This window comes from Chanodichthys erythropterus, chromosome 2, assembly GCF_024489055.1.
Source record: "Chanodichthys erythropterus isolate Z2021 chromosome 2, ASM2448905v1, whole genome shotgun sequence".
Taxonomy (NCBI): Eukaryota; Metazoa; Chordata; class Actinopteri; order Cypriniformes; family Xenocyprididae; genus Chanodichthys; species Chanodichthys erythropterus.
This window is the reverse complement of record NC_090222.1, coordinates 22658685-22676701: the sequence shown is the minus strand read 5'-3', so window position 1 is coordinate 22676701 and position 18017 is coordinate 22658685. Positions and strand designations below refer to the sequence as shown.

General features: G+C 37.4%; 1 protein-coding gene across 1 annotated transcript; it reads right to left on the bottom strand.

The window, feature by feature from the left end:
• Nucleotides 1-396: 396 nt before the first annotated feature.
• On the bottom strand, nucleotides 397-17860 carry myo1eb (myosin IEb). Its single transcript, XM_067405019.1, has 27 exons — nucleotides 17531-17860; nucleotides 16231-16368; nucleotides 14289-14378; nucleotides 13856-13950; nucleotides 13665-13752; nucleotides 12801-12890; nucleotides 12010-12141; nucleotides 11622-11756; nucleotides 11386-11518; nucleotides 11060-11256; nucleotides 8823-8903; nucleotides 8648-8734; nucleotides 8477-8563; nucleotides 8210-8377; nucleotides 7557-7642; nucleotides 7144-7225; nucleotides 6700-6905; nucleotides 6437-6581; nucleotides 5465-5579; nucleotides 5093-5262; nucleotides 4764-4909; nucleotides 2729-2875; nucleotides 2451-2608; nucleotides 1865-1939; nucleotides 1581-1773; nucleotides 981-1144; nucleotides 397-896 (listed from the first exon to the last, which is right to left on the bottom strand). The coding sequence occupies exons 1-27, from the start codon at nucleotides 17531-17533 to the stop codon at nucleotides 820-822; spliced, it is 3288 nt and encodes a 1095-aa protein (XP_067261120.1). The 5' UTR covers nucleotides 17534-17860; the 3' UTR covers nucleotides 397-819.
• Nucleotides 17861-18017: the final 157 nt, after the last annotated feature.

Here is an 18017-nt window from a genome sequence, read left to right as displayed (position 1 = left end):
TGTGTGTTACCTTTGAGACCAACTCTACGCTGGTGTACTTCTAAACGTTGACAAAATTATTTTATCACTTTTGAAAATTAACCAAAAATATTTATCGTTGATGACTTATCCTGCACCACACAGATTTTTGTCTAATCAAATTATTACTACAAAGACAATAAGTCCCTTGCTCTAAGTACACCTGCATCTGACTAGCAAGCAAGTAGGACATTATGGCTCACGGCTGTGATGCAACTAAAATGCAATGAACACTTCAATATGTCCCACTCTATCTTGCTGTTTAATTAGGAAATTTGTCTATAAAGGTGGGAAATTGTGCTTGTCAAATGAACTAACAAGCCTTTAAAACACTTTCCATGATGCTTATAATGGAAAAATTAACCAAAAATGGTTCCATTTTATTTTTGTTCTCCGGGTATCTGAAACAGCTTTTCTGATTTTATACAATTGCACAATATCGTTAAAAAAGGAGAATTTGGATATTTAAAAAATACAACTTCAGTAAAATACAGTACATTAAAATATTGATGTATTCATTCTATTCTCCAAAAACATTTAAAAACCTATGGTAAAACAACATAGTTTTTCTTCTACATGTATGTCTAATATTACTTTCTATAAAAAAATTAATCACATAAAAGTTCATCGGGGGTCTAAAGAAGGATCCTACTGAATATTTGTCAGAGTGGCACTTTTTGCAGTAAACATCCATGCTCTTGGGGGTATGATTTGGCAAGCTGCTTTGATATAATGCTGATGCTTTGTTCTTCTTGATCTAATTTCTGCAATGAATCACATTTTGTCCAATAGCATGCCAGTTTAGATCTTCTCAACGTAGTTGCCAGGAAACACGCCTTCTTTTCCTCGAAGACGGCCTAGCCACCAACCTGAGGGGTCTGGTCAGACAGCACATCTTGGGTTAGTGCAGAATTCACTTAGTCTGTATAAAGTTCACTATTAATGGTATAAAAATAGATTACCTTCACTTATGATATCTATGATGTCATCGGTTTGAAAGCTGAGCTCATCTGTGTCTTGAGCATCATAAGCGTAGAGTGCTCTGCATTGTGGAGTGCGGGGTCTGGGTTTGGGTCGCCCTGACCCTGGGAGAGGTTTGTACTCTTTCGAACGTCTGCGATGCATCCTGAAAGAAAAGAGAGAATATTTTCTTTGAAAGACTGAAATAACCAGAAACACTAATAATAATTGGACTAAAACAAAAAAAATGGTAAAACCTGAAAGTAAATTCAAATACATTTCCATGACTACAATAATTACTAAAATAATGGAAAAAAAATCGAAATATTTTTAGTTTAATGTATCTCTGATCAAACTAAACTAAAATTGATAGAGTGAAAACTAAATTAAATTCAATTGACAAACTGAAAATAGAAATAAATAAGTAATTAACCTAATTGTGTCATGTACACAATTGCCTGCCATGTACTGATCTGGGAAAACTAGTTCCAGCTGAACAGGTTATGAGATTGTAAAGTTTTCAGTCAATATGGCATGGAGGATATAATTCTGATAATAGCATTCATCTGAGCTTCCTGCTGTCATATGATCCATCATCTCACCCTGCCACGCCTTGATCAGGAACCTTCATGAAGCCCATATCAGTGTAGATCTGGCTCTCCTGCTGACTGCGGCGAGATCCCTGGAGTCGGGGAAGGGTGGGCTGATCCATGCTGGACTGCTGACGGAGCAGAGAGTTCCTAACGGCGGGCTGCCCTTGGGTTCCTCTACCTCGACCATTAGACTTGGGAGTTTCTGAAATCACAAGCCATAAAAACATTTTAAAACCATTTTTAAAACAGTTTAGCAGCAAATTCTTGTGAAATACATAAAACTGTGGTCTTACCACGTGAATTCTGGCCTACATTGCGATTCTGGTTGCCCATGTACCTGCTCTTTCGGTTGTCACGCCGTGTTGGTCCTGTAGAGTTGAAAAATATGTTATAAAAATGTATCACAGTTTCCAAAAAAATATTAAGCAACACAACTGTTTTTAACATTGATAATAATAATAATAATAATAATAATAATAAGAAGAAGAAGATGATAATTAGATATTGAGCATCAAATCAGCATATTAGAATGATTTCTGAAGGATTATGTGACACTGATGCCCGAAAATTCAGCTTTGACATCACAGAAATAATTTACATCTTAAAATACATTCTTCTGCTGAACACAAAAGAAGATATTTTGAATAAACAGTTAATGGGCACCATTGACTTCCATTGTATGGGGAAAAAATACTATGGAAGTCAATAGGGCGGACATTCCTCAAAATATTTTCTTTTGTGTTCAGCAGAAGAAAGAAATTCATATGGGTTTGGAACGACTTGAGGGCTAGTAAATGAAGACAGAATTTTCATTTTTAGGGGAACTATCCCTTGGTACTGCAACTCCCTAGTTTTACTAAAATTTCAAAACACACTCACTTGCGTTTTTAGGCAAACCGGGGCCAATACTGACAGTCAGGACCTTACTGCTCGGCTTCAGAACTGCATCGTCACCCTGACCCATCTGAAACTGGATCTGTCGAGAGCCAGCAGATGCAAACGGACCCCATCCCCCTTTCTTCACCTTAAATTCAAGTCTGAGAGAGAAAAATGTTGAATGTTAGAATTACAAGGCCAACATATGCACATGATACTTTTTCTGAGTATGATGTAATACAGCACATGGTAAATTTCACAATGAGGGAAACATTGCTCACAGGTTGTTGAACTTGAGTGGCAACTTTTTCCGTGTTTTTTCCTCGTAGCGCTTGTACAGCAGACTGAGGAACTCCGTTTTAAAGACAGACTGCAGAACACTGTCATATTGATCCTCGTGCAGTATGAAGAGGTCATCCTGAAGTGTGCTGAGGAAAGAGATCCACCCATCATCATCATCATGCAATTCAAACTTGCTTAAAGGGTTAGTTCACCCAAAAATTAAAATTCTGTCATTAATTACTCACCCTCTTGTCATTCCACACCTGTAAGACCTTCGTTCATCTTCGGAACACAAATTAAGATATTTTTGATGAAATCCGAGAGTTTTCTGACCTCTGTTAGGCTGCAACGTTATTACCACTTTCAAGGCCCAGAAAGGTAGTAGAGACATCATTAAAATTGTCCATGTGACTACAGTTCTTCAACCTTTATGTTATGAAGTGACGAGAATACTTTTTGTGCACAAAAAACAAACAATAATAACGACTTTATTCAACAATTTCTTCTTTTCCATGTCAGTCTCCTATGCTTTTCACATAGTAAACACAGTGCAGCATTTCCAGGTTCTACATCAGAATGCCGACTCAGTATTGGCCCGCTCCTGCGTCAGCTTCATACGCATGCGTCGTGGTGCTCACGTGAACAGCGTCAACCAATACTGAGCCAGTGTTCTGACGTTGAACACGGAAGTGCTGCACTGTGTTTACTATGTAAACCTCATAGGAGACTGACAAAAGAACTGCTGAATAAACTTGTTATTTTTGTTTGCTTTTTGCGCACAAAAAGTATTCTCGTCTCTTCGTAACATTAACCCTTAAATGCATACCTCGGGTCTTTAGTGACCCGAGACGTCATTCACTACCCTCCTCCTCATTCATTTTTTTTAAAAGTTAGACATCAACCTTCTTGGTATTCCTCAATCAATTCATTATAAAGAATATAACAAGAAAAAAAAATCATAAATTTATAAAAGAATGCCTATTTTTGTATTCATTTTTTGTAAAAATTGTATAGGGTCGCAAACGACCCGAGGTATGTATGAGTGTACGTATATTTTTTCTGCACAACAATAATTGAAACTTAGATGACGGAATAAGTGCAATTCACCTTTATTCCACAAGGTGGCAATGTCTGATACACAATGATGAAGTGACGACTCATTCAGACAGAAAACGAAATAATAAGAAAAACATGAAATGGCTCAGCGATTTACTGCAGAGCAAGTACTGAACGCAATCAAATATGACTGTCGCTGTCACTGTATGGATCTGGTGAAGCTGTTAGCGATCAAAATATTGATTTTGAAGATGTTGAAAATTATATAGTTTTGAGAATACGTTTGAGATCGCAAATGGGCTCATATTCGTGACCTCAAACATAAAACTAGCCCATTATTTGCTGAATTTACTAGGAAATGAGCTCTGACGAGGACAGTGATGATGGCATAAAACATCTGCTCAAACTGAGCCCTTTCAAGCTCCAAAAGGTAACAAAACACAATTTATTTTATTCTTCTGTAAATGTTACTCTAATAACAGAGGAGTTTTATATTATTGTGACAGGTAGAGATCCTTCTGTGTTAGATATAGATCCGGGTCGATAAAGACCCGAATATGTAAGAATGATTGGCAAAACAGTCATGCATTTAAGGGTTAAGGTTGAACCACTGTTGTCACATGGAGTATTTTAACGAAGTCTCTACTACCTTTCTGGGCCTTGAAAGTAGTAATAATGTAGCAGTCTATCAGAGGCCAGAAAGCTCATGGATTTCAACAAAAATATCTTAATTTGTATTCCAAAAATGAACGAAGGTCTTACGGGTGTGGAACGACACGAGGGTGAGTAATTAATGACAGAATTTTCATTTTTGGGTGAACTAACCCTTTAAATGCTTGCTCAAGTTCTTTAGTGTTAGAGAACTTTGAGATTTTTCATTATGCTGTAATCGTATGATTTATTAAGCATTTTGAAGTTGAAATATAGGGAGAACATTCATGTCCTAAAGGTTATCATGCATACTGCATGATAAAGTACCTAAGAGAGACAGACTGGATCTTCTCCACCTCAATCTTCCTTTTCAAGACCTCCTGGATCTGGCCTTTCTCAGGACCCTGTTTCACCTTCTCACGTCCAATCAGATAGAGGAACTTAGGGGTGAGAATGAGGTCACGCTTGACAGTCTGTGGGTGTTGAAACAGCATATGAGTATGTGATCTCATAAAATATGTGAGATGAACTACAATGTGCAGGACGAAACATCTGTTGTTGAGCAGCTTCAGTAATCTAGCACAAAATACTACTAGACAGTTACAGAGGAAGTGATTCATGAGTTTCAGTAAGTTAAATGGGACTTTGAATCATACCTTAAATCTGCGGTCGTATTTGACCACCACATCAGCAAAGTCAATCCTCTCCCTACGACCCACAAACTGCCGAATCTCCGGATGGTTGTCCGTGCCGATGTAGTCTCCCATGAAATTGCGGTTCAGACTGTTCTTTCTTCTCTCCTTCTTGTTCAACAGGAGGTCAGAGGCTGGAATCAGTAAAACAGCAATGTGATTTAACATGAATTTCATCTGATTGTATTCCCAAGGCCTTAGAGTTTATTTGAGGCTTTTATTGACTGATACAGAAGAACAATGGGATCCGGACACAGTCTTTATATATATTTCTATAAAAAGTGTGTAAAGTATTATTCTGCATGCATCAACGTGAAAATGTGAGTTTGCTCTCACCTTCCTCTCGCATGCGGACATACTTGCGCACAGCGATGTGTTTGCGCCAGGCTTGTTGGATTACCCGAGCATATCCGTTGTATTTTCTTTCCCTCATCTCCTCCAGCAGGAACAACTGAAGATCAACATGTCATACTTAATTTTCATAGTCATTACTGCAATTTAAGAATATCAACAAAATGCAAAGACAACCACAAAATCACCAAAACAACTTTGAGAAGTGTTTCCACCCATTAAAGTTCACAAGACTATTGCCTGAACATGCAGAGTCTATTCTTTATAAACATGGCCAACAAGAAGCCATTTGAACTACAGCTGAAGAAATTCTTAATATTCACTTAACATGACTGAATTACTTTTAATCTTTTGCACAACGCCCAAGGAATGCATTTAAGTAGCCAAACTGAGAAGTAATTCAATTTGTCCTTGATGAAAATAAACAGACCCACCTCTGAAGAAATGAGTTACAATGGCAACACAGGAAAATAACACAGCCCCAAATGTTCATTTAATGAATTAGATTATTATTTCTCATATTTCAGAAAACATCACATTAAATCACAACTGTGAAATTATCCATTCACATTATTACCTTCAACTTACAAACTAAAGGGGTGGTCGCATTACACTTTTTGTGCCACTGACTTACATTCACACGCTTGAAAATGTGAGACACAGGAAATGCACACTCAAGCACATAAGTTTCGCATTTCGCTGTGTTCCCAAATTCAAGTTTGTTGAACTCTGCCCTGTGAATTCGTATCACGTGAAGACGTATAACCAATAGAAGACTAATATGCCACAGCGTGACATTTTAGCTGAATTAAAAGAGTGAAAATTTACATTTGCAGGACTGTTGAATTATGTTTTTAAAAAATACGCCGCAGAGTGTGATGTCATTTTGCAACCGTTGATGTGTCCATAAAAATTTTACATGCTCAAACTCTAGTATGACCGCAGCATAATACATACAGATTCTGGGGCCTTGATGAAGATTTTGGTCTTGCCCAGCTGGTACTGGTCAGAGTCCATGTTGACAGATTTTAAAAGGTGCAGGACACCCTGTTTTTCATCTCCACGCCACTGGGGCCATGATTCTTTGGTCAAGATGGCATATCTGAGCAAATATAATAGAACAGTTAATTATAGTACATCACATTTTACAAGTGCAACTTATCAAAATTCCCATAAATAGCATTTGGCATCCTGACAGGCATTAATGATGGTGATTTTACCTTTGTAGGAATTTCTTGAAGACACGTCGGAAGGCGTAGCCGGCCCTGCGCACACGGATGTTCTCTCGCAGTCCCAGATATTCCACCTGGTGTTTGACACGGCTTTCCTCCCAGTCGCGAGGCTTTTTGGTCTCGTTGGGCTTGATGCAGCGAATATAGTGTGGGGTGCATTTCATTAACGTCTGGACAAGATTATTTGCTTGTTTCTGTAAGGGGAGAAGAGAGAAAATCAAAGACAGAAAATTAACAATAGCATCACATAAATTTATGAGCGTAATATCACATTCATATATAACACAAAACTGTAGTATACACAGGCTCCAAAACACTCGCCAGGCACAAAATGTAAGTAAACAGAATACATGGTTTAAATCAAATTATAGGAATGTTTCTAGTTCAGTTTTTAAGAGTGCATTTCTATATTTTATAAATCTATTGTTTCACCTTAATCTTTGAACCTGCAGTGGTGGGACGGCCCCTTTTCTCAGCCTCAAGGTTCTCTGGGAACAGATCTTTGATGAAGGCGCTATGGAGATGACCAGAAAAAGGGATTAACCATTTCAAACATCTCTGAAACCCTAATATCGTTTATGGAAGACATAATCAGAGCTGTCTCTAGTGAAGTAATACACCACAGAATATCTCTTACAAGAAGAAAAACAACTCATCATCCTCCATAAAAATGCTACACCATATTGATTTTATGATTTATTTATGTGACTTATTATTTCATTAAGGAAATACAGCTGAACTGCAGATGTTCTGCATCAGTGCATGAGTGCATTTAGGGGCTTTTAAAAAGCTTCAGCTGACCTGGGCTAAAAAAAAAAACACAAAATATCCAAATAACCACTTACAACTCACTGCTCTGCATGAGCTCGATGATGTCATTGAACAGCACATCTCTGTTCCTCTCACAGAAGCCGCTCACATCATAAGACACCTGGAAATAAGGGCTCTTATTACTCTCACCAGGAAGACAATCAATATTAGTGTGACTCTACTTGCTGGAAGCACTCTCTAAAACAAACACATCTATATTCAGCTATATTTCAATCAATCCATCCAACTGCTTGTGCTGGGCCAAAGAACTCTGTTGAAAGCTTGATAAATGATTGCTGTTTTATGGAAATTAAAATGAAAGAGATTCAATCAGTACATTTAATTAGCAAAAAGACAACGCTATGAGATTCACACAAACTACATCCACAGAGGGGGCAGTGTTGTAGCCACACTAGAGGTCTACACCAGTCCACTTCGATTCGGAAACCTGAGGTCTGACCTGAGAGGTTTCGAGTCCAAAACTTTGACAAATACCTAGGACACGCGTCGGTCTGGTATATGGTAACAAGCCCTTTAAACCACACTACTGCCAACCATCAAAAAGATGCTTTTATACTGTTTACCATTTATTCCTGAGTTTGAAACTTTATTTTGCTAAAGATGTTTGCTAAATAGATATTTAGCTATATATAGAGCTCTATTTGAACATTTGAAAAGTGTCTCTTACCTTGCCTGCGTAGTGGTGCACTATGAAACCTTTGTTCCAGCTGTTGAAATGCTCATGAGTGCCAATTTGTGACTGCAGCTTTTGCAGCAGAGTCTGGTCTGCACCCTCTCCTTTCGCATGCATGGTGGCACACACATCATCCAAGATGCTCATGATGCCAATAGGATTCTGGGTTATTAAGGTGAACATTAGATGCCATTAGTTGAACGGGTGATGTTATGCATGATAAACATTTTGATGCAGAAAACCCTGAAAGTGTAAACTCACCACTTTGGACTCAATTAAATCACATACAACTTTGTTGTTAAAGTACTCAATGGCGGTCCATTTGATTCCCTCTTGCACATATTCTTCCTGCAAAAGAGTTAGCGGAAAACATTAGCAAACACTTCTATAGAGGCCTATTTGCATTGGTTTATTAAATATAAATATTCTCACCTGCTCTGCTTTTAGTGTGAGCTCAATAAAAATCTGCTGCAGTTTTTCATTCACAAAGTTAATGCAGAATTGTTCAAATCCATTTTTCTGGAGAAAAAAGGCATGAGACATTTTAAATAAAAATGAATATGATGAGTAAAAATTAGATGAATTTAGAAAATATAACTAAATTCACCTGAAAGATTTCAAAGCCATAGATGTCTAGAACTCCAATGTTTAAATCCTCACGGTCTTTCTGCATTGCCTTGTTTATGGCCTGCAAATGCAAGCAGAAACTAATTTAAATTATTATTATTTTTTTTGGGCAAATTATAAATTACTGAAAAGTTTGGGGTCAGAGAAGTGTTTCACACTCAAAAGGCTGCATTTATTTGATAAAAAATACAGTAAAACAGTTATACTGAGAAATATGTAATATATTCCTGTCACAGCCATATCACCATGTAGCCCAAGACTGGTTGCCCACTGAAGCATGGGAAAACCAGGTTGCTGCTGGAAAAGGTGTTAGTGAGGCCAGCAGGGGGTGCTCACCCTGTGGTCTGTGTGGGTCCTAATGCCCCAGTGAAGTGCCTCAGTCACTTATTATTTCAATATCAATTTAATGCAGCCTTCCTTGCTGAATGAAATTATAAATGTCTTTCAACACAAAATTCTTACTGACCCCAAACTTTTGAAGTAGTATATACTAGGGTTGTCACAGTACCAAAATTCCAGTACAAATACCAGTAAAATTCCATGATTCTCTGTACCACAGACATTCGGTACCGTAGCTGGAAATATTTTACCAATTTATTTAAAGGATTACTTCACTTTGAAATTAGCAGAAATTTTACTCACCCTCAAACCACCCTAGGTGTATATGACTTTCTTCTTTCTGATGAACATAATCGCAGAAATATTAATAAATATCCGCATCCGAGCTTTAAAACGGTAGTGATAGGGATCAAGAAGAAAGTGTCTCTATCCACATCCATCCATCATAAATATGTGCTCCACATGGCTCCGGGGGGTTAATAAAGGCCTTCAAGTTATGAAGTAAAATATCTAGCTTCCGCACAAGATGCCTTCTGTATTTAACGTGCGCAGAACGTTTTTTACGCAAACGCATCGCTTCGCTTCAGAAGGCCTTTATTAACCCCCCGGAGCCATGTGGAGCACTTATGATGGATGGATGTGGATGGAGATAATTTCTTCAGCTCATTCTCATTGATCCCTATCACTGCCATTATAAAGCTCAGATGCGTCAGGATATTTATTACTAATTTTCATTTCAAAGTGAACTAATCCTTTAATTATTTGATTTTCTTTTAGTTAAATTAAATTGGAGTTTATTATTTATGATGATAATAATTATAAGTAAATAATACAATTAAAATGCTGCCTTCAAATGTTTATAATTAAACACTTTATAAAATGACCAAGTGAAAAATTTGCCTACGCTGTTTACGTTGTAGACACAGTGCTTCCAGGTTCTACGTCAGAACGCCGACTCATTATTGGCCGGCTCCTGGATCAGCAGACACATGTGCGTTGTGCTGCTCACATGTACAGCATTGGCCAATACTGAGCTGGCGTTTTGATGTAGAACCTGGAAACTACAATGTAAACAGCAGGACAGGGAAGAAAATGTTGAATAAAGTTGTTATTTTTGTTTTGTAAACTATTCTCGTCGTTTATAAAAGTAAGGTTGAACCACTGTAGTCACGTGGACTTTTTTAACGAGGCCTTCAAAACCTTTCTGGGCCTTGAAAGTGTTCATTAAATTGCAGTCACTCAATGGAGGAGGGGTCAGAGAGCTCTCGGATTTCATCAAAAATATCTTGTGTTCCAAACGACGTGAGGGTGAGTAATTAATGACAGAATTTTAATTTTTGGGTGAACTAACCTTTTACTGCACGTCTATTTTGACATACAGTATCAGATTGTTTTGTCCTGTCTGTTGCTGTGGTTATATCACTGCGAAAACTCCCACTGTAATCAAAAAAGCTGTCTACACTGCATAATGCATCTCTTATTTACATCATGTTTTCGATTTGTTGGTAAGGATTCGCCTGACTGCAGAACTTTAAAGAACGTGGTGAATGAAAACTCCAGTGTTTTATGAGGTGTTGAGCAGATTTTGACTAATTTAAACACCTCTGATTGGCTACGACGTTCAAGTGCTCAACAGATGTGTATGTAATCACTAAGATGATACACATGGGGGCATTTGAAAACAGCCGCCTAGCAGCGGGTGGCGAATATACCTGGTACTACCGGTACTGCAGAAATGCTGGTATCGTCACATTTTTTTTAAATTTCAGTACCGACTTGGTACCGAAGTACCAGTACTTTTGACAACCCTGGTATATACCATACGTAGGAACACAAAACATATTTTTTTGGTAATTTAAATCTAGCAGATTGACTTACATCAACCAAGTAGTCAAAGAGTCTAGAATACAGTGCTTTAGACAGGGCGTCTCGAGTGAAGGAGGCCTGCTCCGTGTTTAAGGTGACAGAAATAGTCTCCGTCTTGCCACCCCACTTGCTGTCCATGATGCGACTGGTCAATTTGCTCTTTAGACCATCCTGATTGATTCCCAAAAGGTATGACGGGAATGCCAGGACTGCAGCAGAGTGAGAAAGTGAATTTACATTACATAAGGTAAGATACTTATCTGTATACAAGAATTTCTTGTTTTGTACTTCTCAGATATACAGACCTGCTAAATGAATAAATACAAGAATAAACTCACAGTCTTCACTCTCCACCACAGCATAATTGCCCTCCTCTCTGAAAGTGATGTTTCCAAGATGTAGGATTGCTGCCACAATCTGCAGCACAGTATCCTGTGCATCCACAGAAAGGCCGACCACAGACATGGCAGCCTAAAAATATAATATTTATAATTTATCATTATGAGATTGTATATACTGAATGGCAGGAACAAAACTAGGTGGTTTGTATTAGGATACAATGCTTTACACCCACCATTGTGTCTTCAAACTCCTTCTTGTCATTGACGTCCTCCACAGTGTAGGTGCTCGACTGGTTTAAGTAGAAGTAGTAATCAGGGGTTGTGACGCCTAAATTCTCTCTCTGTTCCTTGGTGGCTCCTTGCAAGAGCTGATACGGAAACATCGGAGATAAGCCAGTGGTATTAACAACATACAGGACTTTTGTGCAATTTACAAAAATGTAATCTTCAATGCTGCCCTGATTAAGTAGCATAAGCTACTAGTATGACACAATACAATCCACAATTGGCCTTAAATCATACTGACCTAACATGACACAAAACAGTTTGTCAACTTGCATTACACATCATTCCCTGCAATGATCTTTTCTTAGACGTGTTTCCTTGAGTTCACAGATTTACCTGGTAGTATATATGGAAATTCCTTTCCCCATGGTTCTGAGACACTACTCTGGATTTTTCCAGTAGGAAGTTAGAGATCTTTCCACCATCTGGTTCTCCTCCTCGACTGAACTGTATTTCAAAGTATTTTCCCTGAAGTATGAAATAAACATATCATGCAGTGAATTTAAAGCTTGTACACTGATATTATTACATATTATGTGTTGACATACAGAACTACCGCAGAAAAGGAAATGAACAGTAAAGCCTACTGAACTACAACTTCACAGTCTACACACACACACACACACAAACTGCACTCCAGCAAACACATCCTGCAACAGCCAACAAGCTATGACATGTTGAGAACCAGCATGCTCCAAATGACATTCTTAAAACTAGATAGCACACCTATTCCAGAGACTGAACAGCAAAAATCTTCTGAAAAAAATCTTTAAAATAATATTAAAAAATATTTTATTTGATTAAAATTTCAATATTATTTTATAATTTGCAAGATATTTATAGAATTTAAAATGAATGATTCATACATTTTACTTTTAACAAAATTTGATATATATATTTATTTATTTATAAAAAAATTAATATATACACACAATTATTATTATTATATTACATTATTATTATTATTATTATTATTATTATTATTATATGTAATATGTATTTTGTGTGTATGTATATATATATATATATATATATATATATATATATATATATATATATATATATATATATATATATATATATATATATATATATAGTTTGAGACTAATCATTGCAGCAAGACTTACAAAGCGACTGGAGTTGTTGTTGCGGACGGTTTTGGCATTCCCAAAAGCCTCCAGGAGGGGGTTAGACTGGAGAATGATGTCTTTAACATGCTAAACAAGGAAAGAGGAAACAACATGACATCACAGACAGTTCAAGTATGCCATGTAAGATAAACACTAGACTTGTACACTGAACACTGTTCATTTGTTTAAAATATGAAAAGTAGTTTAAATGATAATTGTATAGTTCCCGATTCATTCCATATACTTAGATCTGGTAGCAGACTGTTCAATGTCACAGAAAAAACAAAGAGATCACTGTTTTTCATCTCAGATAACCATTTAGGTGATTTCAAGGGTGCAACATTTCACATACAATAAGCACAAAATGTGGGCAATATTAACAAAAGAAACAATCACACCCATGATTTCACAGATTTTGGGTTGAGTTTGAGTGCTCTTTTTAAGCAAATGGCCATCTAGCACAGGGATTCACAAACTTTTTTTGTCAGCCACACCTGTTTGACCTAAAATACTTACTTGAAGTACCTCCCTGAAATTTTAAGTTTATTTAGCAACACATTTGCATGTTCATGGTTCTCTGATGTTGGTTAATGGTGACATGACATTCAAGTCAACAAATAAAAAACACTTAATCCTTTCTTAGTAAGTGTTTTTTTTTTTTATTTTTTTTTTTTTTACTGTTTTCATATTTATTTTATTAATTATTATTAATTTTATATTTACTGAATTTAATATACATTCATTTTATTATATTGAATGAATTATCAGCTTTTCATCAAACTCCCTAAACTTCCTCACAAAGCCCAAGAGATTTGCAAACCCCAGTTTGGGAAACCCTGATCTAGCAGACAGTAAACTCACCTGAACTTTAGGCCCACCTCCTGAGACTTTGGAGATGTAGCTCATAATGTACTTGGCTGCCACTGTCTTTCCTGCTCCACTCTCTCCGCTGTAACAGACACATTTAGACCACATATAATGCAAACATTTGATACCACACAAATACTTTCAAGGTGCCTCATGGTGAAGGCATCAGATCCTTGATCCCTGACCTGATAATCACACACTGGTTCTCTGAGTCAATCATCATGTTGCGGTACACATTGTCGGCCAGAGCGTAGATGTGGGGGGGATTCTCATACTGTGCCTGGGAGCGACAGAATACATGTACATCGTGGAGTTAAATACAGCAGTCTTGGAAAATTAAAAGTCACATTTGCATGAAATTGAGGTAGTGATATTATTCCGTAAACAGAAAAACCTCCTGATTTGCATCTGTGCTATCTATGATTTGGCCATCCAGTGGAAGATGTTAACAAATACAGATCCGTAGGCAGTCTCTGGAAGTCAATGGCAAGACTGGACATGCAATGGCATTGCTCTGCTCTGTCTGGCCATGTGTAAATGTCTTATCCTGCAGGAATGATTATTCATCTGAACTTTAATTCCATTTCTTATTCATGTATTTAGGTATGCTGTACTTACGGCTCCCTGATAAAGTTCAATCTCACGGTCTGTGAAATATGGCAGCTGTTTGAAGGGGTTCACTGATATCAGCACAGGACCAATGTATGTCTGAAGAGTTGTGGTTATGGCAAAAACAAAAGCTGGTAGGTTGAAATAAAGCGATGTGAAATAAGCTATCAGAAGTTTGCTTCTCTCAAATGCATATTTATGACATTTGGAGAGCAGGAAAAGGGACAGCAGTCTCCAAATCGGATATTGGTGTGTGTGTGTGTGTATATTACATATATATATATATATATATATATATATATATATATATATATATATATATATATATATATACACACACACACACACACACACACACACACACACACACACACACATGTTTGTTTTTGTGAATTGTGGGGACTTTCCATAGACTTCAATGCATTTTACACTGAACAAACTGTACATTCTATCCCCCTACCCTGCCCCTACCCCTAAACCTAACCCTCACAGGAAACTGTGCAAACTTTTACTTTTTCACAAAAACTCATTCTATATGATTTATAAACCCATTTACATTGTGGGGACCGCTGGCTGGTCCCCACGATGTAGGTGAACTCAGGTTTATATTACATCATGGGGTCCCCACAATGTAATATAAACAAAAGCACACACACACACACACACACACACACACACACACAGTATCTCACAAAAGTGAGTACACCCCTCACATTTCAGCAGCCATTTTAGTATATCTTCCCAAGGGACAATACTATAGAAATGAAACTTGGATATATTTTAGTGTAGTCAATGTGCTACTTGTATAGCAGTATAGATTTACTGTCCTCTGAAAATAACTTAACATACAGCCATCATTGTCAAAATAGCTGGCAACAAAAGTGAGTACACCCTAAGAGATAACTGATGTATGTCGTTTAACCATGCAAAGCCACATGTCCTATTCATCATGTTCATATTGGAGAGAGATTGTTATCCCTCGATAGAAATTGCGATCAAAGGGGCAGGAGCTCAAACTAAACCCCACCGCCAACCCCCCCACCCACCTTGGACAACCTGCCAAGAGCTTGAATTACTGGAACCATGTCCTATGGTAAACAAGATAAACTTGTTTGGCTCAGATGGTGTCCAGCATGTGTGGCAACGCCCTGGTGAGGAGCACCAAGAAAACGGTGTCTTGCCTACAGTCAAGCATGGAGGTGGTAGCATCATAGTCTGAGGCTGCATGATTGCTGCTGGTACTGGTGAGCTGCGCTTCATCGAGGGAAACATGGATTCCAACATGTACTGTGACATTCTGAAGCAGAACATGATGCCCTCCCTTCAGAAACAGCAGTTTTCCAACATGATAACGACCCCATACACAACTGCCTTGGTGAGGAAGCTGAAGGTGAAGGTGATGGAGTGACCAAGTATGTCTCCAGACCTAAACCCTACTGAGCACCTGTGGGGCATCCTCAAGCGTAATTGAGGAGTGGAAGAGGATCCCAGCAACAACCTGTGCAGCTCTGGTGAATTCCATGCCCAGGATGATTAAGGCAGTGCTAAATAACAGTGGTGCTCACAGAAAATATTGACACTTTGGACAAAGTTTTGACATGTTCACTTAGGGTGTACTCACCTTTGTTGCCAGTTATTTAGACAATAATGGCTGTATGTTGAGTTATTTTCAGAGGACAGTAAATCTGTACTGCTATACAAGCTGCACATTGACTACACTAAAATATATCCAAGTTTCATTTCTATAGAATTGTCCCTTGAGAACATATAATAAAATGGTTTCTGAAATGTGAGGGGTGTATAATCATATTTTATATATATATATATATATATATATATATATATATAGATAGATAGATAGATAGATAGATATAACTTTACAAAAGTAGTGTATATTTAAGCATGCCAAATAACTAAATCATTATTGTAATTATTTCAGACATAAGGATACAAAAATGTAGTCATCCATGTATCTTTTCTTGAGGTTATCTGTGATGGCTTCTTCACTGATCTTGGAGAGGAGGACCATGTCGTCCACACCACTGACCTTAACATTCTGGGTCTGCCAGTGATATTTCTCTTTGCTTCCCTGTGCGAGAGAGACAGAGGACAGGTTATTCAAACACATCTCTATGGTCACCTGTGATCGAATGCTGACATACTGTTGGGTAAATAAAGCTTTAAATGCATTCTACAACTTTCAACATTTGCACTGCAACATTTGGCTGGTGTTGAGCAGAATTAATAAGTTAACAAGTTTATTAAAGTGTTAATAAGTGTAACTGATTAACTGAGAGCCAGTGGTAACCATGCACATAGGAGGAAATGACATTTATAAAATACTTTCTGTCCTGAGACTTTTGAGCCTCTGACACTTTGACAAGACAGTATTATGACAATAACAAAACTACTACGGAGACTTTGAGCTCCTGTACAGATCATATTTAAATGAATGTTATTTAGTCAGGAATATGCAGTGTAGGTCTACAACAAAAATAATTGTAAGCCATATTTCTATTTACCCCCAAGCAAAAAACTTTAGGCAAATGCTTAGTCAGGTGATTAAAAATGAAGTATAACAATTAATATCTGTGATACATAATCTACTCCTTTCATAAGTCATAAACAGTAATTCTGAAATAATATGCGTGCTTCCCTCCCAGATTCTGAAGAGAAAAATAAAAATCCACAAATGTTTTATTTTCAGGCTTGAATTTAATTTGAACTCAGATTACTCAAGTTTATTTGTTTTTATGATTTTCCCCCCAGTGGAACTCACTGACATTTTCATCAATAGAATTGTATGAATTGTCTTGAATCCTAGGATTTAATGAAGTTAGTGTGCATTAGATTTTCTTAACAGAATTCTTGTTTATGTAATGTCCCAAAATCGAGTTTGATAGTGTTAGACGAGCAAAACATTGTCGACCTAAAAATATCCTAAATGTTTTTTCAAAAGTTATTCCTGGACCATAGTTATTCAGGCCATACTCATGATTTGAGATTTCACTGATTCACTCTGACAGGAAAAATAATCGCGCAAATGTCTTATAAATCTTCATAAATAACCATATGTTTCGTCGACAATTAAAGTGCAACTTCTATGTTGTAGTAGTAGCCATTCCTATCGAACAATCACAACTTTGTAAACAAGATTTAGAGCCAGCTGCAGCTCTTAATTTATTAACGCTACTTCATATTACTTATTAAAATTATTTTTAAGTTTTTTTTTTCTCTTTTAAATCACTTACCATTATGAATTAAAGGTACTTCCTGTATCACACCCTTGATAAACTCTCAGTCCTGTGTGGACTCCTCGAGGAACTCTTGCAAGCTTCAGGTGAAACTCCAGGATTTAACTAGTCGTCCATTTGATATTCCATCTCGAACCTCCGAAACAATTTCTTAATTATATCCAAAAGCGTAAACGGCTCTGGATAGAGTGTTTCATGTATCGGAAACACTGTAAAACGATTAAATAGTTAGTTCTACGGGTGTTGTCCATGCAGCAGCAAGTGTAGGCAGGTATCGGAGTTTTTCCTTCTTTCGGTTGCGGAAGGAATCACAGATACTCGCACATAACGGCGCCACCCCACGATCCTGAACGGATTTACCTGCGCCACAGGTAATCACAGCACACACTACAAGGACAGGAAAATGAGCCTCTAGGCAGCTAGTGAGGTGAAACTATTTCAGTGGCTCACAACACTTTCAAAATATTACTTAAATTGTATGGCG

Coding starts and splice junctions, on each gene's coding strand:
- myo1eb (XM_067405019.1), bottom strand. Junction 12,142..12,800: donor ACAACAACTCCAGTCGCTTT/GTAAGTCTTGCT, acceptor TTCATACTTCAG/GGAAAATACTTTGAAATACA. Junction 8,735..8,822: donor ATGGCTTTGAAATCTTTCAG/GTGAATTTAGTT, acceptor TTTTTTCTCCAG/AAAAATGGATTTGAACAATT.